This window comes from Pangasianodon hypophthalmus, chromosome 16, assembly GCF_027358585.1.
Source record: "Pangasianodon hypophthalmus isolate fPanHyp1 chromosome 16, fPanHyp1.pri, whole genome shotgun sequence".
NCBI classification, from domain to species: Eukaryota; Metazoa; Chordata; class Actinopteri; order Siluriformes; family Pangasiidae; genus Pangasianodon; species Pangasianodon hypophthalmus.
Window position 1 is genome coordinate 17968490 of NC_069725.1, and position 16375 is coordinate 17984864.

At 38.5% G+C, this 16375-nt stretch overlaps 1 protein-coding gene across 4 annotated transcripts in view; it reads right to left on the bottom strand.

Annotated features, from left to right (window-relative positions):
- The window catches only part of src (v-src avian sarcoma (Schmidt-Ruppin A-2) viral oncogene homolog), a 45853-nt gene that overhangs the window by 3038 nt on the left and 26440 nt on the right, over positions 1 to 16375 (bottom strand). For 3 of the 4 annotated variants that reach the window (XM_026920577.3, XM_053240736.1, XM_026920576.3), the window contains 11 exons: positions 15467 to 15743; positions 13969 to 14068; positions 12806 to 12823; positions 10721 to 10819; positions 9358 to 9461; positions 7000 to 7149; positions 5931 to 6089; positions 5102 to 5281; positions 4775 to 4851; positions 2822 to 2975; positions 2523 to 2654 (listed from right to left, as the gene is read on the bottom strand). In XM_026920577.3, the coding sequence (XP_026776378.3) occupies positions 2523 to 2654; positions 2822 to 2975; positions 4775 to 4851; positions 5102 to 5281; positions 5931 to 6089; positions 7000 to 7149; positions 9358 to 9461; positions 10721 to 10819; positions 12806 to 12823; positions 13969 to 14068; positions 15467 to 15734 (1441 nt within the window). In that variant the 5' untranslated portion in view covers positions 15735 to 15743. The remainder of the gene's footprint in view (positions 1 to 2522; positions 2655 to 2821; positions 2976 to 4774; positions 4852 to 5101; positions 5282 to 5930; positions 6090 to 6999; positions 7150 to 9357; positions 9462 to 10720; positions 10820 to 12805; positions 12824 to 13968; positions 14069 to 15466; positions 15744 to 16375) is intronic. The other variant, XM_026920579.3, reaches the window with a different exon arrangement.

Sequence of the window (16375 nt, forward strand, 5' to 3'; positions counted from 1 at the left end):
TGAAAACCATTATTTGGTAAAAAAATCGCGTTTTGTATTCATTTTCTTCTTGACTATTCGATCATATACATACATATATATATATATATATATATATATATATATATATATATATATATATATAGTTGCAGTCAAAAGTTTGGACACACTTTTAGTGGTTTTTCTTTATTTTTATTATTCTCAACATTGTACATTAATAATGAAGACATCCAAACTATGAAAGAACACGTATGGAATTATGTAGTAAACAAAAAAGTGTTAAACAACCCAGAATATATTTTATATTTTAGATTGTCCAAAGTAGCTACATTTAGCTTTGATGACAGCTTGGCACACTCATGGCATTCTCTCATCAGATTCACGAGGTAGTCACCTGGACTGGTTTTCAATTCACAGGTGTGCCTTGCCAAGAGTTAATTTGTGACATTTGTGACATGTGACTTCTTAATGTGCTTTAGACCATCAGTTGTCTTGTGCAGAGGAAGGGTGGGTACAGAGTCAATAACCCTATTAGTGCTACTACAACTACTGTACAAATCCATATTATGGCAAGAAACACTCAGTTAAGTAAAGAGAAAAGACAGTCCATCATTACTTTAAGAAATGAAGGTCAGTCAATCCGAAAAATCTTGAGAACTTTGAATGTATCCATCAAATGCTATGATGAAACTGGCTCTCATGAGGACCGTCCCAGGAAAGGAAGACCAAGAGCTACCTCTGCTGCAGAGGATAAGTTTATTAGAATTACCAGCCTCAGAAACCGCCGATTTACAGCACCTCAGATTACAGCCCACATAAATGCTTCTCGGAGTTCAAGTGGCAGACATATTTCAACATCCACTGTTCAGAGGAGACTGCATGAGTCAGGCTTTCATGGTCGAATTGCGGCAAAGAAGCCATTACTTTGGAAGAACAACAAACAGAAGAGACTTGCTTGGGCCAAGAAACACAAGGAATGGACATTAGATCAGTGGAAAACTGTCCTTTGGTCTGATGAGTCCAAATTTGAGATTTTTGGTTTTAACCGCCGTGTCTTTGTTAGACATAGAGAGGGTGAACGGACGGTTCCTGAATGTGTGGTTCCCACTGTGAAGCATGGAGGAGGAGGTGTGATGGTGTGGGGGTGCTTTGCTGGTGACACTGCTGGTGACTTAATCAAAACTGATTACTTAACCAGCATGGCTACCACAGCATTTTGCAGAGACATGCCATCCCATCTGGTTTGCACTTAGTGAGGCCATCATTTGTTTTCAAAACAATGACCCCAAACACACATCTAGGTTATGTAAGAGCTATTTGTCCAAAAAGGAGAGTGATGGAGTGCTGCATCAGATGACCTGGCCTCCACAATCACCCGATCTAAATCCAGTTGAGATGTTTTGGGATGAGTTGGACTGGAGAGTGAAGGAAAAGCAGCCAACAAGTACGCAACACCTCTGGGAACTCCTTCAAGATTGTTGGAAAACCATTTCAGGTGACTACCTCATGAGGCTGACTGAGAATGCCAAGAGTGTGCAAAGCTGTCAGCAAAGCAAAAGGTGGCTACTTTGAAGAATCGAAAATATAAAACATATTCTAGTTTATTTAACATGTTTTTGTTTACTACATAATTCCATAAGTGTTCTTTCATAGTTTGGATGTCTTCAGTATTAATATACAATGTTGAAAAACAACTGAATAAGAAGGTGTGTCCAAACTTAGCACATATATGTGATGCTTTCTTGAACTAAAATATGTTTCTCTTTTGCATGCATCTCAGCCACAAGTAAAGGTATAGCATTTAAAGTCTGGTTACCGCCAAATCTGAAAAGGGAGAAATGTTCATTTAAAGATTTTTAAATGGCACAGTTTGAGACATCTTTAGACAGACTGAATGTTTTACCACCTCTTTGTTAAACCATAAGCTTCGCAGGAAGATAGCTTCGGCAAGATTAAAAAAAAATCCAGCTAGTTTTGATGAAAAATATTTATGGTTTCATAATTAGAAAAACCTAATTTAGGTCAAACCCTGATTTTTCATCTTTTTTGGCCGTTTGCCATAATTCAGCCACAATGACATTCAGTGAGTTTTTCCAGACCACCACACATATATAGAAATTATGTTCTGGCCATTTTGATGACAACAAAGACATTAAATAGTAAAAGTGTTTAAACATAACTGGTGTAAATAAAGAACAGTGATTTTAACCACTGTTAAATGATCTTTCTAATTTTGTACTCAAACCTAAGCTCACACATCAGGAGTATTCACAGATATGGAGTTTTGTGTGACTATTTCCATAAAATGTTTTACTGCCAATAATTCAGAAGGACAACCGATAAATTGGGTATTATAAAAATAACCTATAGAACTATATTGCTAATAAATCAAAAGAGATATTATTCAGTGAAAAACTTCCCAGCAATAATATCCTGAAACAGTAATTTATGGATTTAATGTGAGAAATGTCTATCCCCCCTATTGCCCAAACACTGTATTCACTAATCATATAAAATTACAGAATTCATTCAAACATGTGTACCTGGATATGGCACCCGGCCTTTAGTGGCCAGCTCAGTGAGTAAAACCCCAAATGACCAGACGTCAGATTTGATAGTGAAGCGACCGTACAGTGCGGCTTCTGGAGCAGTCCACTTTATAGGAAACTTGGCACCTGTGTATACAGTTGAGAGAGTATATTATGGATATAAAGTGAGCTGGGGTGAGAAAGGGAGAGAAATGAGAAAGCAAGCAAACACGTGAACTTTGCACTCAGCCTGCATTATATATAGAGAGAGACTGAGAGAGAGAGAGAGCGAGTGCTCTTGCTGTCTCACTCACCCTGCCTTGCAGTGTATTCGTTGTCCTCTATGAGGCGAGCGAGGCCAAAATCAGCCACCTTACACACCAGGTTCTCTCCCACCAGGATGTTGGCGGCCCTGAGGTCCCGGTGGACATAGTTCATTCTCTCCACATACGCCATGCCAGAGGCGATCTGAGGACAGCACAACAAGCAGCACACTGAACACACTGCATAGTGTAGTGTCCTCAGTCTCTAGTGCATACTAAAGAAGCGATCATGGCAGAAATGTAACTTTTTTTTACACTCTAAAAAAAATTGCCTAGTTATTTACATAAGCCAGTTGCTGGCTTGAGGAGGGTAGGTCATTTTGCTTGGTAATTTCAGATGTTAACCCGGTAAATAAATAAAAAAAAATCACATTGTGCCTGTTTTTATATAACAGGCACATGCCCCTTCATGTTTTATTCCTTACATAATGGCTAGACTGCCATCAGAACCCAGCGTTTTGTTTATTTCTTCCACTGGAACGCATTTGGCTAACATTTGGGTCAGTTTTGCTGAAATGTCACACAAAGATGAAGCACAAAGCCGATGACAATTCTCAACTGACAAACAAGGAGAAAGCACATGGCTGAAAGAAAAATCCATAATTACCTTATTACTATGTTTATCCTATGTATTTTGGATTTAACATGTGGCATGTTCGGATAGGTAAGAATATGTGAAAGGAAAATAAGGAGATGGATAGGCACCATCAGGTAGTTAACACTCAATGCGGGAACGGCTAATTGGGAGAACAGGGAGAATTCCTGGTGAGCAATGGGTTGGTGATGCAATAAATGTAATGTTAGTATTATAACTTGAACTACTTGTTGCAGCATAGGCTGCAGGCAGCTGTGCTCTGAGCCGCATACTCACATACACAAACAGACATAAAAACACAAACACACACACACGCACAAGTAGCCTATCAATGATGTCCCTGCCTCCCCATACGGGATGCAATAAGACAGAGAGTGGCCCTCCGAGATCCCTAATTTATCATCTGATTCCAGGCTGGTCACATGACAAATGTACAGGTTTACAGTTAGACCAGAGAGCCCTCTTGTCTTTAATCAATATAGACAACAGAGAAAGAAAAGGGAGAGCGAAAAAGGCCAGATTAAAGAAGAGAAAGGTGTTGGAGGAAGACGTAAGTAAATGCACCAGATTACAGACTTGTCTGCGACATCAGCAAGCCCAGGTGATAGCGATGGAACTGCTGAGACAGGTATCTATGGTGCACACAGCGTACCGGTGCATAATACATGCTACTCTAACAATGACTTTTGTGTGATCATTCCAGTGTATATTATATAAATACAAATTAGCTACTGAGAAAAAGTCAAAGTAGATACTCTTGACAAGCTACAACTTCTACATAGCCAATATTTCCTTCATCTTCAAACTACTTTCAGTTTAATGTTTAGTCATTTTAGCATCAAGGAATTCTCAAAGCAATATATATATATATATATATATATATATATATATATATATATATATATATATATTTTAAATATATTTTTTATAATTATTTATTTTTAAGTTCTTTTATATGTATTTATTTATTATGTTTATTTTGTTTGCATATATTTGTGTAATTTGTGGTGTAGTTGGTGCCTACTGTGCAATATCTTTGCAAATCAATAGTTTAAACTGTAGATTTTGCATTGTGGACCTCCCAAGTGAGTGTGTGAGCTGCATGTAAGGGCCACATGCATGGGCCGCTCAGATGACATTCCCAGGCTGAAGATCAGTCCCACTCCGGTCCTGTTAACATTAGTCTGTTTTTTCTCCTCATAGGACTGGTTAGTTAGTCAGATTACTTGTTTTCTGACCCAATATTGCAATTTAGCTATTTTCTGGCAGCTAGTGCTGTTACTTGAATTTACTTGAGTTTGGCACCAAATGTTAGCTATTGATTAGTGGTGTATTTGAGATTGCGTCACCTGTGAGGCCATGTCTACAAGCTGAGGTAACCGCAACATCTTCCCCATGTCGCCTTTCAAGAAGTCAAGCAGACTACCTGTGTGCAGGAAAATCAGGAAATGGCTGGTTTTATACACCATATATGCACATTTTAAGATGTTAGACTACTACACTGCATGTCTATTCAGTGTAACATGTCGTATTTTTGGTGGGTGTGGTTCATCTGAGTGTGTACTTATATTACAAATGATTTTTTATGTATTTATGTATCTATAGATTAATAGGAAACATCATCATCATCATCACAGTATCATTGCCAAGGTGGAAAGCTGAGAAAAGACCCTCACCTTGGCTCATATACTCAGTTACAATATAAATGGGCTCTTCAGATACCACAGCGTAGAGCTGCACCAGCTTCTCATGTCGTAGTTTCTTCATAACCTGAGCCTCCTGCAAGAAGGCTTCTGGAGACATGGTGCCTGGCTTCAGTGTCTTAATGGCCACTCGCGTTGTCCCATTCCACGTGCCTAACAGGGGCCAGACATGTGGTCATTATTTACTCTGACTACCACAGATAAGCTGAATAATGAGCTATTCTATAATACACCAGACATACAAGACTCTCAATTAAATATGTGTTTTGGCAGCTTGACATGGTAGGTAAAGGATGTTAGATTGCCATACTTTTTGTAAAAATGCATTAGAATGTTCACTATAGATATGTGGATGAATAGCTCATAAGTATGATAAACAAAATCACATCATATTTCACACTTGCTCACACATCAATATTTGCAATATTGATCATATTGGTTTAATTTACATGTGAACTCAAAAAATATGATTTATAAATGGTTAAATCAACTTGGAAGGCTAATTGCAATCATATACAATGGTGTTTGTGTTAGCAATCATTCATGTTTGTAGGTCCTTGTGTCTGTAGTTAGGGTAAAGATGTAGAGGTGTTCCTAAGCCACTGTTAGTTATTTGCTGGGAGGTAAAATTTCAGGGGAACACTAAAATCTAATTTAAGCGAGTTAATTTAACAAGAAGTCATTTAGCATTGGGAAAGTGGTAAGATTTTGTGTAATTGTAATAAATATAAACCTGTGCTCTTAAACCTGCGATTATAAGCTACCTGGAAATTCATCACAGTCGGCTATTGGCTGTTCTTACCCATCCAGACCTCTCCAAAACAGCCCTGTCCCAGTTTCACGTCTAGACGCAAAGAGTCACGAGGGATTTCCCAGGCATCCCGAGCCAAACCCTGAGTCTGTGGTGGCTTCAGAACTGGACACACATCAGTCAGGCAGTGGCACAAACCATCTGCATGCTCTGAGATGGAGGAAAGGACAGAAAGAGAGAATGACTGGGAGAAATAGGCTAATTGCCATTGATGTTAATTCTTACTCAAATAATTATTTATACATTTTGAATTGAATTTCTGAAAGAAGAAAAAACTTGTTTGTTTGAAGTTAACAATCTCACCACAGCTAGATCAATGCATTTGCTTATTTGCTGGGGTGTTTTATATATTGTTTTTTAATTGTTCATGTTTGCAGCTAGCTTTTTTATGAAAGTGAAGCATGTAAAGTATTACCGTTATTTAGAAATATGTGGAAAATATTCCCTACCAGAGCAAAATGTAATCACACCAGTGAAAAAAAAAAAAAGATGAAATACAAAAATGCAAATGGTATTGATTTTCATCAGTGGTGTGCAGAAAACATTGCACACTGAAAAGCAAAACCTTCATTGCATTGCTCTTATGTTGCTTGATTTCTGCATTGAAAAATATTCAGCTTTTTTAAGATTTAAATGCTGATTTTGTATCAGAAATTAATGTAATTCCTCACTGCACTGTATTTCACTTTCATCAGTATGTGGAAGTCGTGCCACACTGAAAATGTAATCACTGCCCAATCACAGCCTTAAGCCATTTTCTAGAAGGCGTTGCTGTCCATATTAAGGAATGCCTTATTGCTTCACTGGTTTTTCATTCCAGCTGAATTTATTGTTGATCAGGATTATCAGAATTACTACTAAAACATGCAAAAATATTATTATGACTGACAGGTCACAACAGGATCTAGGCATTACGTCATCAAATTTCTCAGATCACATCAAATTTTGTGTATACCATCTGTGTATTTAGTGCATTTTGCTCTGGCATGGAATCTTCTTCATAGAAATGCTTTAGACACACACGATCAGGTTTTGAAGGCTAATAGAGCCAGTGACTCACTGCGGTAGTGGCTGACCAGATGCTGAAGGTTATTAAACTGCGTGCGAGAGGTAATGTAAAAGCCGCCGCTGTCCAGCTTCCGGATTTTATAATGCTTCACATTCAGCCCTTTAACGTTGTCGTAGTCCAGGACAGAGAGACAGTAGGCACCTGGAGGATTGGTTTGTTAAAAGCAGAATGGTGTGTTAAAGAGCACTAAATGAAACAAACTACAAAACAGACAATACAACAAAATGCATCTCTGCAAGACAGTCACTAGGGGGCAGTGCTCCAACAACACTGACACTGATGTGTCGCCACAGCTTGTGCTCTTTCCTGTCTTTTCTGATTTTAATCTTTTAATTTTCTGTCTGTCTCTTATTTTCTCTGCCATTGTCTGTTTAATGTTTTTTCCCCCCAATTCCAGGTAAATTTAGTCACATGACCATACAAAACAAAACATACAAATCAGTCCATTGCAAATCAACCAAATAAAATCATTCAGGATGGAATATATTACAGGCATTCAGATATATGCCTGCTACCTTCTGGCTCTCTCTTTTAGTAACGCTGTCATAGCTAGTCCTGCTGAAGTCCATGCATGCACTCTGCAGCTTCTCAAACCATTGCAGGACAAGAGCATACCTAATAATTTGTATTCCCCCCTTATCTCTCTCTCTCTCTCTCTCTCTCTCTCTCTATGTCGAGCTACACATTACTCCTGCTGCCAGATGCCTGCCCTCTGGACCTGTCTGATCCAACCTGGTGCTCTACTTCTGTTTGGCGCCTCCTTCACCAGAGCATCAGTTGCTGAGGATGAGAATGGCCCCACTTGGCTAGCCTAAATTTTGCTGTGAGTTTGCTGTGGATGGTATCATACGGATACCCTAAAGATGGCTGTGGATGTTCTTACTTGGATACCTTAAACACTGCAAGTGCTAAGAACAGTTTATGTTCAAGGCGCAATCATTGAACAGTGGATAACTTCACTTTGATATTATAGACTTAAATTAAAAAATCTCATGAAATCAAAAATGACCCTGATCCTTGTGACTCGAGTTTACAGCAGCGGAATGACTCATAATGATAATATCCGATGTCATCCAGAAGAAGATGGGTTCCCTTTTGAGTCTTGTTCCTCTACGTTTCTTCCCCATGTTGGTTTAGGGACTTTTCCCTTACCACCGAATTCTCCAATGGCTTACTCATTAGGAACGAATTGAAGTATATATCTGGATTTCTGTGAAGCTGTTTTGTGACAGTGCCTGTTGTTAAAAGTGCTATCTAAATAAATGGAATGAAATTGAATATGTATATACCATACACTCACTTTAATGATATTAATTATGATATGATGATACACTATATAGCCAAAAGTATCTGGACACCTGACCTTCCCACCCATATCTGGGCCTTCCCACATAGTTGGAAGCACACAATTGTACAGGATGTCTTTGTATGATGTAGCATTTATATAGGAGCCTAAACATGTTCCAGCATGACAATGCACCTGTGCACAAAGCAAGGTTCGTGAAGACATGGTTTGCCATGGTTGGTGTGGAAGAACTCGAATGGTCTGTACAGAGCCCTGACCTCAATCCTACTAAACACCTTTGGGATGAACAGGAATCTTCCTCGCCCAGCATCAGTGCCTGACCTAACTAATTCTCTTGTGGTAGAATGAGCACAAATCCCCACAGCCACCTTCCAAAATCTAGTGGAAAGCCTTCCCAGAAGAGTGGAGATTATTATAACAGCAAAGGGGGAATAAATATAGGATGGGATGTTCAACAAACACATATGGATGTGATTGGTCAGGTGTTCACATATTTTTGGCCATATAGTGTATATCTGCTGCTTAATGCTGAGAGCAGGATGATAACCTACTTTGTGTCAGTTTCTGTAAACACCCCCTCCTTTCTTCACCCTGGACATCCCCCATCTACCTCCCACCTCTTCAAACTCCATCATTCAGAAAGCTAAACTATGCACACCCACATACACTGATAGACTGACTGATCTTTAATGAAGCAAGTAGCTGTACAGATTACAGGAAGTAACAGGAATGTGGTACTTCCATACAAAAAGCATTGTTTAAATCTGTGCTCTGTGTGGTGTGAAACTTTCCTAATCTCTCTTCCTATATAAACCCCTTCCAAGCAGTACGAGTCCTTGGTTCTGGTTTTACATGCTATAAATATAACTAAGTGGCATCACCTTGTTCACTGAATGTGAGGCAATCCAGTAAGTGAAATAAATCCATAAAGTGGAGTAAAACTACCATTACTGTTCAACAGAATGTGAAGCACTTGTGTAGGACACCATGCATATTTTCTTCTAATTATATTGTATTTTTCACGAAAAAACATCTACACTCACCTTTGGTGGTCTCACTCTCTCGGACCAGGAAAGTTCCCCTTCTGTTCTCAAGACTCAACAGCAACCGTTCAGAATCTCTACGGGTAATTTTACCAAAAAACCATCTGCAAAGATGGAGAGAAAGACAGAGAAAGTTGAATTCTCAAATCTCATTGGTCAGAAGGTGTTGATTAATTTTCTATAACAGCATGGCTCTGATAATAGTTCTTGCTGGACATAAATGTCAGCACTTTCTAACAGTCAGATGTTCTGGGGTGTTCTTCACAGAAAAGTCTTCAGGATATCTTTCCAGTTTCTGGTTAACAAACAAGCTACTTTTTTTTGTCATATTAACATGAAGAGAAAGAAAAAAGAGAGGCTGGTGAGAGAATGATTGTTTATAGCTGTTATAAGGCAAGTGATTACTGAAGTTTTTGTGGACATTAACGCAACCTTAAATGTAACTTGAAATGGATAAAAAGTAGGACACGCTCTGACCACACCACCTCATGGCTGATTTTTTTTTCCTCTAACAGCATCATTTTGTTTATTTCTTATCTTTTTTAGTGATGGCACTATTGCAGAAGACAAGTTAAGATGTTCTCTCATGTCTGTCTCACCCTAAGAAATGGAACTGTAAAAGTATTACAGCTAGAGTGGAAAATTTGCAAATGTACTGTATTGATTTAACTTCCCTTTGGCTTCCACTGAAAGACAATCTACTTGACTGTCAAGTATACAGGCTTCCTGTTCTTTTCTCAGTACAATATAGGAAATTCTTGTCCATGGTAATCACACGTATGCTACAGATAAGTAGCTAGAATTTAGAATAACTGAATTTAGGATTTTAAGTAGCTAGAATTTAGGATAACCGATTTGATTTAAACAAGGTGCTATGGGTTATGGATCAAACTGCCTCCATATTTGTACGAGGCATATCTGGAAAAAGCATGAGGAAGTGGAATTACAGGTTATTGTGAAAGGGAAGTAGTTACCATTTCAGACGTGTGTGTGTGTGTGTGTGTGTGTGTGTGTGTGTGTGTGTGTGTATGTGTGCATCTGTATGTAAGGGCACAATCAATGTACTTCAGAAATGCTGTGATGGTGTCAGAAAAAAAAAGGCGCTAGAAAATCTATTTTTCATGAAAAATAAGGAGTGCACGATAGATGATGAAATACACTCCTGTTACTGAAAATAAACAAAAACATTTATCTGAGTAAAGTCTAAAAACAGAAACGGCCACAGTGGTGCAATGAATAAAACTAGAAAACACACAGAAAAAAATAAAAAGGTAGAAAATGACTAACTATCAAAACAAAGGTAAGGGAGCATTACTTGGGGGGAGAAGAGAAGGAAAGAAGCAGAGAAAGAGAAAAAAGTTACTCTTCAGCTTGGATGGAGTCAGAAGGAGCGACGTAGTTGCTGGGGATGTAGCCGCGTAGTCCTGTGGTCAGTGAGCAGGCTAGCCACCAGTCTCCTTCCCTGAAAGACACACGCACATGGTGTGTAACTTCTCGGAAGTGTTTGTTTGTGGAAGCTCTTATGAATCTAAAATCATGAGATCACGTTGATCATAAAATTAATTAAAAAGAGGCATTGAAATTTCAACATCAAATTGCAGTGCAGCCTACAAACTATTTAAATGCAATAATTAGTAATTATCTAAAATAGAAATTATACATTCTCAGTGCTAATTGGTCAGAAGGCGTGACAATAAAAACAGAAGCTCTGACGATAATGCTGACTTCAAGGCAAATCATATTAATGCACTCATTCTAATACATTATTAACAGTTAAATCACAGGGATATGTATGGCAGATGATCCACATAAACTGATTAAAAAGCATGTAAATGTTGATATGGTGAGGTTTTCTATGAAGAGGTGTTTATTTAGTGTTTTTTGGAAGGACTCTCCAGTGTAAGCACTTTGTAACTGTCAGGGATTCAGGGCTTTATGGCTTCTAGGTAACATGACAAGCTGCTTTTTTTCTATTATAACCTTCAATAGAGAAAAGAAAGCCTGGTGAGTGAATGACTGTTTGTGTCTGTTATAAAATAAAAGTGATAACAGGAACTAACTTGTTTCATGGAATAATAAAAATAAATCATTTTTTTCGCTGGCAAATTGCTATGTTATGTGCCTTTAAGTTTTATTTAGGTTTTAATGAAATACTGTGAAACAGAACAGACTACAATGAGTGGATTATTGGATTATTATTCAAATATTTAATGGATTATCATTTAAATATTGACTTGACGTATCAGATTGATGCTCACTGTTCTTAACACCAGTGACTGATCTTAACAAGGTGTGAAGTGACCTATGAAATTGTGTATTTATCTCTTTTAAGCTGTGAATTATTAACATCCTCACTGACTCAAAAAAAAAAAAAAAAAAAACAGGGAAGTTCCTGATTTAGTCTCTGCCTCCCCTGGCTGGTGCAATAATGCTGGCATGTTCTCATTGCAGAGAGCTGCTGACAAAACACACACCCTCCCAAAGTCTATGAGCAATCTCCCACATTCTTAAAACTCATTACAATACGTGTCACCGCATGATCGATAACAGGCAACACAACATCACACTGTCTGTGTGTACATTACAGTGTGTTGGTCATAATGCTTGAGTGTCGTGAGTTGTTCAGGTTATTGAAACAGTCTATCTTTACTACACAGTAGAATAAAAACATGACGGATCACAAATCTCTAAATGGTGGATTATGTAAGTGCTGAATGTCATTTAGTTGGATAAACAAGAGCAGAAAAAAAAACTGTGAATGAAGAAATGAAGAGAAAGGAAAACCAGCACACTGAAGTTCTCAATTTAAGGGGAAAAAAGTAAGATGGCAGCTTCTGGTCCAGGTTTGCACAGACACAGCAGTATATGTGTGGGGGCCTGGAAAAACCTTTCACACTGAAAGTCTGGCTACACCCAAAAGTGAAAAGGTAGAAAACTGCATTTAAAGCTTTCGCTTAAACTGCAGTGTAGAAACATCATAGACATTTAAGACAGCTGGTCTCTGATTACAAACTAAAATGATTAGGCTTATGTCCATTTCGTGATGTAACATGTAACTATCCAACAACTTGATCAAAGCGTGACATTCACTATCTGAGGAAATCACATTTAGCAAGTGTATAGCAAGGGTTTGTGCAGATTTAGATAGACTGATCGTTTTTACCACCATATTTGTTAATATAGATTCCTATGAACATAATCCTTGGAGAAAAAATTGATTTGCCTAGGCAAGATGATAAAGTAAGCAAAACATTTTGAGATTGTCAAAACCATCTTTTTTGGCTGTTTTCCAGAATTCAGCCACAGCGATGGGTTTTTCCAGTTGCCACGCACTCTTTTTCTCTGGAAGTGTAAAACTATCTTTGATAAACAGATGAGCATGACAAAATGATGTCGAAGACACACACATGAATCAAGCAAGAGGTAAAAGCGAGCAGTGTTTACCTACCTGCAGTTCATCTTTCTCCTGTATTAAAGTGTCCGCACATGAGAGGAGATATGGGGGAAGGAGGTGTGAAATAGGTTTGTGATTAAAAAACAGACATAGGAGGAATTAGAGCAAAGCCACAGAGCCAAAGACTAAAGAGATTCCAGCTGACCAGGTCAATAAAAAAAACACAACCTATTTAAAGGATGTATTCATCTCATCAGAGCTTGTTCATATGTAATAAGGAGATAGAAAGGAATCAGCATAAAAAGTAAAATCAGTATACTGGAATGTACACAAAAGATAACAGTAACAGTACAATAGTTCTGCTACTGAAATGTCTGGGCCATTGTGTGTGTGTGTGTGTGGTGAGGGACAGCATTATGTGCTGCTGCTCTTCTACTGATTCCACAGTAACAGTCCTCACATTTCTGGCCTCACCCTTATGTTGAAATGGCCATTTTAAATATTTACACCTAACTGTAACACCACCACAACAAATAACCTTTTCCAATGTAAGCATTCATGTCCTTGGATCAATTTATGGAATGAACATTCATTTTGTAAATCATATTTATATGACAGATTATGTTCATGGTGATTTTGGACTCTGTCCCATTCCCTTGCTTTTTCATTATAATGAAATATAAGAGGATTATAGTACCATCTATGATAACCGTTTTCCATTACATGTGTAACAAGGGGTTTTGAATTGATTGCCTTGTTTCTAATTAAGGCAGATTTGCTGCTCTCTCTGGAAGTGATCGCTGGAATAGCAGAGAGAGAGCAAATGCCCTTTCACTCCTAGAGGGTAAGCAGAGGAAAAAATGTGCAGCTGTGAGCAGAAAACCCCAAAAAAGGAGTGCAGTGAAGGAAAAAAAAAAAGTAGGGAAAAAGTAAACAAAACCAAAAACACCATCTCCAGCACATCTCCAGCCTTTAAAGGGGGAGCTTGTTCCTATGGTTACCAGAGAGTGTTGAAGGGGGAGGTTATATACTCCTTGGTGGCACAGACAGAGCGTAGATGTGTGTGTCTGTATGCTCACTTGACTGAGGGAGTATGATGTGTTGAGCTATGATGATCATATACAAGCATGTTTCTTTCTAGAAAAAAATGTGGTGTCTATGAAATGATTGCAACAGCGCTTGTGCAAGGGTGTGTGTGTGTGTGTGTGCTTTCTTACGTGTTGTTGACTATCTGAAGCCGTTCTCCTTTCCTGAATGACAGATCAGAGGCAGTGCGTGATTCATAGTCATACAATGCCACAAATGTAGTCACGCCTCCTATAGAAAGATAAAAAAGCAACAATTTACAATCAGTGCATTATATGAACACGAGGTGGACATATAAACTCAGTAGCTAGGCCAGTGTACAAGTGAAAGCCCCAGTGTGCTAGTCCAGTCCTAGGTGGTGCTTCCCTGGAAGCCAGTGAACTAGGCTAAAAAGCAGTAACTAACATAACTCACAAGTATGAGGAGTTAATCATGTGCATTAATACAGACAGAAAAGTTAGCAAGTATCTGAATCCCTGGAAGGGGCAATTATATGTAGCTATAGTCCTTATCCTCCTTGTAAGTGTCATGTTTGCACACTGGACAAATAGGTAGAAATTATTTGGCTGAATGTTCAGCTATGAGCTGTTTTGTTCTCTCATCATACGTAAAGGCCTTATTTGCTGTGAGCTATGAGCTCTGCTGTTCCGTCAGTCATATGTAAAGACATTATTTGAGCCTGGCTAGCGTCTTCATTTTAGCTCGATGAAGTCTTTAAATGCAAGGTGACTGTGTTTGCTAGCATTAGAATTAGCTTTTGTGTTGCAATATGCTGTATTTTACTTAGTTTCAGTGTAATTTCTCTTCATATTCATGATTTTGGAATGATCATCTAGCATCCATTCAAGCTAATTTACATGCCTAGTAAAAATAGTTTCTACCATCAGCCAGATCATGTCCTTGGTTTTGCGTGGGTAATGCAGCAGGTGGCGGGATTTGGAAAAGAGTAGCGTAATTTGCTTGTGCTGGGTTCCTGGCCTAGCAGTCTGTAGGTAGATTTAGCTTCCCATCATAAATACATGGAGTGTTAAATAGTAGTATTCTGCTTGTCGTTCTACAATACAATTTTATGTTGGAAATGTACATGCAGACATTCCCAACAGGCTGTGCGAAAGTCTAGTAATACGGGGTCATATCAAAAGGGATTTGTATTATAAATGTGACATTTTAATCACTAATGATGCCCCTACTTTAGTGATGAAATGTCTTCAAGAATTTCTATTTAGGTCTGTTCACCTTGGCTGACAACTTACTACTACTTACTATTATTTCTACTACCTCATAAGCCTACTCCCACTGAAAGTCATCTTTTTTTATATTTATTTTAATCTCAGAAATTCTACTAAGGGCAGCTCTCATTTATAATGCAGTTACGATTTTTTTTTGTTTAAAAAAAGGACAATTACAAATAATCACACACCATTAGATTGATGATTAAATATTTAAAATGACTTGGTGAATCAGAGAATCCAATTTCACTCTTCTCTGAGGAACTGCATCTAAAGGCCAACTTTCCTAGAATGCACTTAGATCTACACTGACTAAGCATTTTATTGCCATTCCTATAAACAAGAGACAGTGTTCTCAGTATGTGTAAAGCAGGCATTACTATTATTGTTATTTTTGTACCTGCTGTTAATGTACTACGAAGAGGTGATGTGAGGCTGTTCATGGACTCCACTCCTCCAAACAAGGGCAGCTCAGCATTGTTGGTGATGTTCTGGACACCATGCCGTGAGCCATCCACCACAGGGGTCCGGTTGGGTGTGAAGCTCTGCTGGCACAAGTTGAGGTGATGCCCACCAGTGCTGCCACCCCCACTGTTCATGTTAACAGTACTATCCAAACTCCGGGAGCGCTGGCCCAGGTCTCCAGGTTTGCTCTTGTTTCCCCCCATGTCCTAAGCCTACAGAAAAAAAAAACAGTTAAGAAATAACACAAATAGATATTAATAAAAACATATACAAACTTGGGCACACAATACAGTATTTCTAATGGTGGTTAATAGCACCTTTGCAAAAAATAAAACAAATCAATTAATTCAGCATAAACAATAAGCACAAACAATACAATCTTTTCCCTTTTAAATTCAGTAAAAGGGAAAGTGCTGAGGAAGCAATGGGACATGGTGTGTGTGCCCTCTACTAATTCTGGGTCATGCACAATGAACTCTAGTGTGAGCTTTGCCATACTGTATGAGGGAACAGCTGCTTCCCTTCACACACCACTGCCAGCTGCTGCAATCAGATCTTCATGCTGTGACATTTCTTCAGAACCATTTTACACACACCACACCACATATTCACATTATAAATACCTGTTATACAACCTACAACCACACACACATTCTTTGCACCCACAAACACCCATATCCTCCCACACAACCACTCACCCACCCAAACACACACACACACACTATATTTTCTCCTGTCTCTTTACTCTGGCAGTCTGATCAAGTCTCTGCTTGCTAGTGCTACTTCTAAATTCTCAGAGGTGGGAGTTAGCCCTTCTCTTCAGAAACACAAGTAGCTCTATTAT